General features: G+C 36.9%; 1 protein-coding gene across 2 annotated transcripts; it reads right to left on the bottom strand.

Moving 5' to 3' along the window:
• Positions 1–3259: 3259 nt before the first annotated feature.
• On the bottom strand, positions 3260–5758 carry LOC126803367 (axial regulator YABBY 1). 2 transcript variants are annotated; one of them, XM_050531175.1, is made up of 7 exons: positions 5645–5758; positions 5274–5429; positions 4927–5053; positions 4128–4176; positions 3917–3992; positions 3637–3708; positions 3260–3461 (listed from the first exon to the last, which is right to left on the bottom strand). In XM_050531175.1, the coding sequence occupies exons 1-7, from the start codon at positions 5750–5752 to the stop codon at positions 3387–3389; spliced, it is 663 nt and encodes a 220-aa protein (XP_050387132.1). In that variant the 5' UTR covers positions 5753–5758; the 3' UTR covers positions 3260–3386. The 2 variants fall into 2 exon arrangements, with proteins under 2 accessions (XP_050387132.1, XP_050387131.1); XM_050531174.1 differs by having other exon boundaries at positions 4927–5056.
• Between the last annotated feature and the right edge of the window lie 909 nt (positions 5759–6667).

Consider the following 6667-nt stretch of genomic DNA (forward strand, 5'->3'; position numbering starts at 1 on the left):
AATATATTATTTGAATCAATTTGAGTTCTATAAAGACATGAATTTCAGTTTAAATGAATATGATTGTTTGCAAACGTTATGAGACGGAAACGGAAACGTTCCGAGAACGTTTAATAAGAAAACGTTACGTTTCCGAACGAATTTATCGACTTTTATTTCGTCGCTCGGTTGCGAAAACGTTCTTCACGAAAATTGTAGAGCTCGTCGATACGAGTTCGTGAGTATGTGACACGTTCGAAACGGACATCGTACGTAAAAGTTATTAACGTCGGAAGTTAGTTTCCGATTTGGAAACTGGTATAAATAGAACATTTATGAGATTAGGGTTTCCATAATTGGAAACCCTAATCTCTCCCATTCAGCCCGCCTCGCTCTCTCTCCCTCTCGACACTCTCTCCCGAAACCTGCGCTCTCCCTCCCCGATCTCCACCACCGCACGTCCGTGAGCCACACCGCCGACACTACGAGCGTCGCACGGCCTCCTGCAGTCGACCCCGAGGTCGACGCACTGTCTCTCGCCGTCGTGGAGACTCGTTGCACGTCACCGAGCCAAGACCGACTGGTTCGAGCTCATCGGCGATCCTCCGGTGCTTCCACGACGTGATAGAGGTAAGGGTTGTGAAATTGAATGAGTTGTGATGTTGTTGTGTTGATTTTGGAGGTTTTTGTGGAGAATCGGAGGTGGATGGAGGAGAGGGATACCGCCGCCTAGAGGCGGCGCGTGTGGGAGTATGGGGCAAGCTATGGGTAGTCGGAGACCGTAGGAAGGTGGAGGAGGAGGAGGAGAGGATGGTTTTTGGGGCGGAGGTGACGCGATACGCTCTGGTGTCGGAGTAGGCGCGTGGGCCCCACGCGCGGTCGCCGGCGAGTGGCGCGTGAACAGTATTCCAGAAGGGTATTTTGGTAAATTACTACGTATGGTAAATGTAAATGTAATTTTTATTTACGTACGGTAAATGTAATTAAATTTTACCTACGGTAAATGTAAATATAAATTACTTTCAGTAAATGTAAAAAGTAATTTGTAAAAGGGTAATTTAGTAAATTTTATTTACTGAGATTGTATTTACATTTAAACAGTATGTATACGTACAGAAATACGTATATAATATTTATACGTACAGAAATACATATATAATATTTATACGGACAGAAATACGTATATAATATTTATACGTACATAAATACGTAAATAATATTTATACGTACAGAAATACGTATATAATATTTATACGTACAGAAATACGTATATAATATTTATACGTACAGAAATACGTATTAATGGTATATTTGTACAGTAACCGTGAATAGTAACAGTGAACAGTAACACCGAACAGTAACTTCGTAAAATCGAAAATTGCTGAACAGTATCCGATTATTACTGTTTCGGCATTTAAAGGTTTACGAAACGATTCTAAATCATTTTCTTATCTTTTCAAGGTGATCGTTAAATCGAGGAAAGGAATTACCTTCTTGAATTGTGGAATTTCGCTTAAGTCAATAAGGTGAGTAAAATCTCACTTATTTAAGAATCTACCCTTGCGGTGATTCCAAGATTTTTGCAAGAGTTTTTAATATTGAATTACGACACGTATACAATATAGTGGATTACGTATATATCGTATAAATGGTAATAAGTACATATATATATAGTTTGCTATATTATATACTGTTATGAATTCATTGGAATTGGTCATTTCGAATGACGAGAATTAAATGTTGAGCATGTGATGTGATTTTTGTACAATATGATGTGTGATTATTGTACGTGGTTTTAACATGAGTTTGTTAAAATGTTTTGTCTTCGGACGAGTTTTGTCTTCGGACGAGTTTTTTGTCTTCGGACGTGTTTATGAAATATGACATGTATACGATATAATGGATTATATATATATTGTATAAATGGTAAATATGTACATATATATATAGTTTGCTATATAATATACTGTTATGATTTTATCGTGATTTATGTCATTTCGATGACGAGATTTAAATATCGAGCATGTGATTTTGATTTGTACAATATGATGTGAGATTATTGTACGTGATTTTAACATTGAGTTTGTTAAAATGTTGATTTGTCTTCGGACATGATTTTTGGTACAATATGATGTGAGATTATTGTACGTGATTTTAACATTGAGATTGTTAAAATGTTGATTTGTCTTCGGACATGATTTTGGTACAATATGATGTGAGATTATTGTACGTGATTTTTAACATTGAGATTGTTAAAATGTTGATTTGTCTTCGGACGTGATTGGTACAATATGATGTGAGATTATTGTACGTGTTTGGCAAGTCGGAACCTAGCCTTTGGCCGGGCGAAAGTTACGATACAGTTAGAGCTCTAGTCTGTCTGCCTTAGTACTGCATGTGAGGTAACGGGTGGTTATCTGCTCATGGGTACTCAGTTTATTTTGGATGTTGGGTAGCGGGTGGCTATCCAATATCAGCGGTGTATTACGAGAGGGGTAACAGATGTGTACCAGCGTTCTTGGTACCCGTATTATAAATGCATTGGGTAACCAGAAGGGTTACTTAATTTTCTCATGAGCGATTCATTTCTTATTTCTTTGGGACAACCAGATTGGCTGTCCATTGACTCATGAGGGCATTTATATTTGTTTGATTTGTGGATTTTCGTATATATATATATTAATATGCGAGTTATATTTTCATTTTACTCATACGAGCTGTAAAGCTTACCGGGTTTGTGTTTACAATCCTGGTGCACCAATTCGATGGTGTAGTGGATAACTCCGCAGGTGTGGATTAGCGGGAATTGACGGACCGCTCAGAGGACTTGAAGTTATTTATCTCCAGCTTGTGTGTGGATTTTGTGTGACTATCTTGTGAGTTTGTTGTGAGGATTACGCAATTCCATCTGTTATAATGTTGAATTATAATTTGGTTGTAATAATCGGTTTGACTGAGTTGTATTTTGAACTCAGAGATGATCCGCTGTGGCATTTTAAATGATTTCGATTTCAGTGAAATTGTTTAGTGTTGAACGACTTTGGAATTTTGAGTTTTTAAGCTTGAAATTTTAGGGTCGTTACATTTGGTGACTGATTTCAAGGATTCGTTAAACATGCATGATAACCACTTTGACAGACAATCCTGCTGATCAGAATTCATTAAACACTACGTTCTTGATATACCCTCCTTAATTAAAAAGTCTTTTTTCACAATATGGGTTCAACAGAGCATTAATTCTTAAACTTGAACAAGATCCAGTCGTTACTGGTATCATAATTATAACCATGCAACCCAAATTTCTGGAGTCCACTTATAATAAAGCTTAGGATTCAGAAGATTCCTACTAACTACTAGTAGTTTTTCGAAGTCCATATAAAAGGTGAAATAGGAAACGCAAATCTTTCTTAGTAGGGGGAGACACCCAAATTTGCAGTAGCGCTGAAAAATCCATTGTCTTTGATGAGCATGTCCTCTCCGTCCTGCACAAACCCAGAGTTTGCATTCATGACTATCACTGAATATTAGGGTTCCCAACCAGTGCATAACATTATTGCATTAACATCATCACATTGAAAAGTGAGAGCTAGGCAATTAAATTAGGATTCCAAACTACAAATTAATTGGAATAATTAAAATTAGGGTTCATCTCTTTACCTGGCTCATATTGGGTTTCTTCACGGGTTGATCAGGCATCAGGCCAAAATGGATGTGAGGGAAATGGGCCCACTAACAGAAACAAAACAAATGCACCAAAACAAAATTAAGAGATAAATCTTTCTGGAATTTCTATCTAAAGTTAAACAACAACGTCATAAGAACATGAATCCAAACACAGTGAAAAGAATCCTAGCGAGTTCGCTACAGCATCTACTTGTGAAATGAAACCCTAGCAAGCTAAAGTACACAAGGAAATTAGGAAAGCTCTCGTACTTACATTCTTGGCAGCAGCACTGAAGGCTTCTCTGTGGCTTATATCAGGGTTTCCAGCTTTGATACGTTGGATCTCTTCCCTACAGTGCAACGTCATAAATATTGATGGATCTCATTATTATGCTGATTGATATAAATAGAAAACTGAGCAATTACAATATGAATGAGTCACTGATAAAAAGAGGGTGAAGCTGATTGATGAATTCAGTACTTACTTGATGAAGCGGTTGTAGGCAGATGGCACTCTCTGTCTCTTCTCCGGAGCTGGTCACATTCAATCACGGAGACGGACAAAAACAGATAGACACATTATAATCACTTCGCTGGCTACATATACTTTTATTATCTTGTAATTTTCTTCTTTTTTTGAGAAAAATTATCTTGTAATTTTCAATCACAGATAATACGCTCTCATATGTCCATAGCTGCATTTAGTATAAAGATAAAAGGACGATGATCATACAAATTCTAGGATATATAATCATGATCGATGAGGTTAATATATAGATAACAGACTCAATGTTTCCATCGGTGTTTCGAAAGCCTTACATTTATAATAATGAAATCCAGAAGAATTTGGCACAACTGAGGACTGAATACTGACTCTGGAGAAATATGTAAAAGAAGAAAGCTACACATGAATAAGTACTGAAAAAGATTCTTGCCTCTAGCTCTGTTGATCCTATATTAAAAACTTTTAAGACTTGAGCAGTGCATTGGGCACTGTTATAGAGTAAGCCCATAAATTCAAAAGCATGGATCCTACTTTTTCAGACTTTTCTTTGATCGGCAAAGAAGGCTGCCGTTTACCAGAAAGGCTAAAGCGATCGATAAGGATTCAGAAAACCAGAAACATTTCTACTATTCTTTGCTAAAGACATACAAATTGAGGAAAACAAGAAAAGCGATAGACCCAGAAAGCCATTTGAGTGGGTTTACAAAAAGAAAGAAAGAAAGAATATTGTTGGGGGTAAGAGTTGGGTGAAAAGATCATAATTAGAGATAGTCTCTTACGTCTGTTAACAACAGGTGGAGGCTTAGGCATCTCCTCAACTGCTCGAATCATCGGCTTAAACGATTCGTTCATCATCATGTTAGGCTGATTTGTAAACGTGTTTGATGGGGTGTTTCGGATCTCGTCCTGCTACATTTATGCACGTTATAAGAGCACCATTATAAATTGATTCATAAGAAATACAAACAAATTCTAATATCTAAGCATACAATTATACACTGTTCCAACATAGGTGTATATATGTGTGTACATGAACTAACCTAATACCTAGCTAGGTTATTTTGAGGATGAGGAACGATCGAGGAAATGAGTTGGGGACTAAGATAAGTAAAGCGAGACAAATTACCAGGAGACTCTGAGGAGTGAAGAAAGAATGTCCGAGGTGAAGTTGGTTTGCTGCAGCAGGAAAAAGATGGGCGCGCATGTTGACTGAGAGGAGGTTGCTGCAATGGCCGCATCGGACCGTCACAGTCTTGAACAAACTGCTGCCAGGAACGCTCACCTAAACGTCCAAAACCAATACATACATATCAAAACCCAGAAACTAGACATAAGCAATTAAACAACGGAAGTATAACAATGGAGCAAAGAAACAAGCTAATCAAATCGACGATCCATCCATAGAAGCTCGCTTAAGAAAGATCGGAGGGCCGGGGAGGAAGAAAGTTCCAAGAGAAAGAGAAAGAAGAAGGATAGGATGATAATAGAACTACGTACCGCGAGGACAGTGTCACAAAAGTTGCAGTGAACATAGCAGAGTTGATCGGAGGGGATGAGGTGGTCCGGTGGTGAAAAGACAGTGTTGGAAGAAGCTGCGGCAGACATTTTTTTTTTAATGATATCTTCTTGTAATCTAACTTTCTACGAATAATATTGATATTTTGATTTGATTGATGGGATGGACTGATCGATCAGTTGATAGATGGACAGATAAACTTCCTTCGGATCTGATCTGCTGCTTGATTGTTGCGTTGGGTTACTATTACCGAACAACAACAAGAAGGGAGAGATTCATGAGAGGAAGAAAGAGAGAGATAGAGAGAGAAAAGAAAGATAGGGATGCCACTAATATATAGTTGGGGATAGACGGAGCAGAAACAGATATGCTATAAAGTGTTTTCTTGCTTTCTCCTCTGAGTAAATAATGCTTATTATCGTAGTCATCTTTTTTATTGTCTGAGATTATCAATGGCAAAAGCCACTGTCACCAATCTAGTTTACTTGCTCCACGTACAGAAACATTTCTCTGTACATCGAATGAATTTGCTACGTGGCCAGAGTTAATAATTTTGATTCCTGTGAATGTAAATTTTGGTTTTGGTTCTTTGATTGATCTTTTAAGAATTATAAAAAAACCTAGAAGTTAGATTTATCTAAACACAAAGTTGTTATAAGAACAAAAACTAAAACAGTAAGAAATATATGCATCGATCATGCATTCATGCATGAAGTATGACAAAGTTTTATTTACATTAGTAAATATAATTTCTCTATATACGTGATGTATTGGTAATTATATAACTACAAAATTAAAGTGTAGAAAATTAATACCTTAATTTTGACATGGAGAAAATTCTACAATATATTAACACATGACGCGCGCGCACACATATTTCCTCATTGTAATTCTACAATGTGTTATATAATACAATTAACTATCTTGAATTTACAATGAGTTATCAAAGTTGTAGAATTAGTCTTGAAAATAACATATACGAGTCTTTACGGTGCAAAATTTAT

Source organism: Argentina anserina, chromosome 7 (assembly GCF_933775445.1).
Source record: "Argentina anserina chromosome 7, drPotAnse1.1, whole genome shotgun sequence".
Classification (NCBI taxonomy): domain Eukaryota; kingdom Viridiplantae; phylum Streptophyta; class Magnoliopsida; order Rosales; family Rosaceae; genus Argentina; species Argentina anserina.

What these genes read in the sequence shown, in the direction of transcription:
- LOC126803367 (XM_050531174.1), bottom strand. Translation starts at nt 5,752, where the DNA reads ATGTCTGCCGCAGCTTCTTCCAACACTGTCTTTTCACCACCGGACCAC. An exon ending in TCACTCCTCAGAGTCTCCTG is followed by an intron (nt 5,057 to 5,273) that starts GTAATTTGTCTC and finishes GCATAAATGTAG; the next exon opens with CAGGACGAGATCCGAAACAC. An exon ending in TCAGTGCTGCTGCCAAGAAT is followed by an intron (nt 3,709 to 3,916) that starts GTAAGTACGAGA and finishes TGTTTCTGTTAG; the next exon opens with TGGGCCCATTTCCCTCACAT.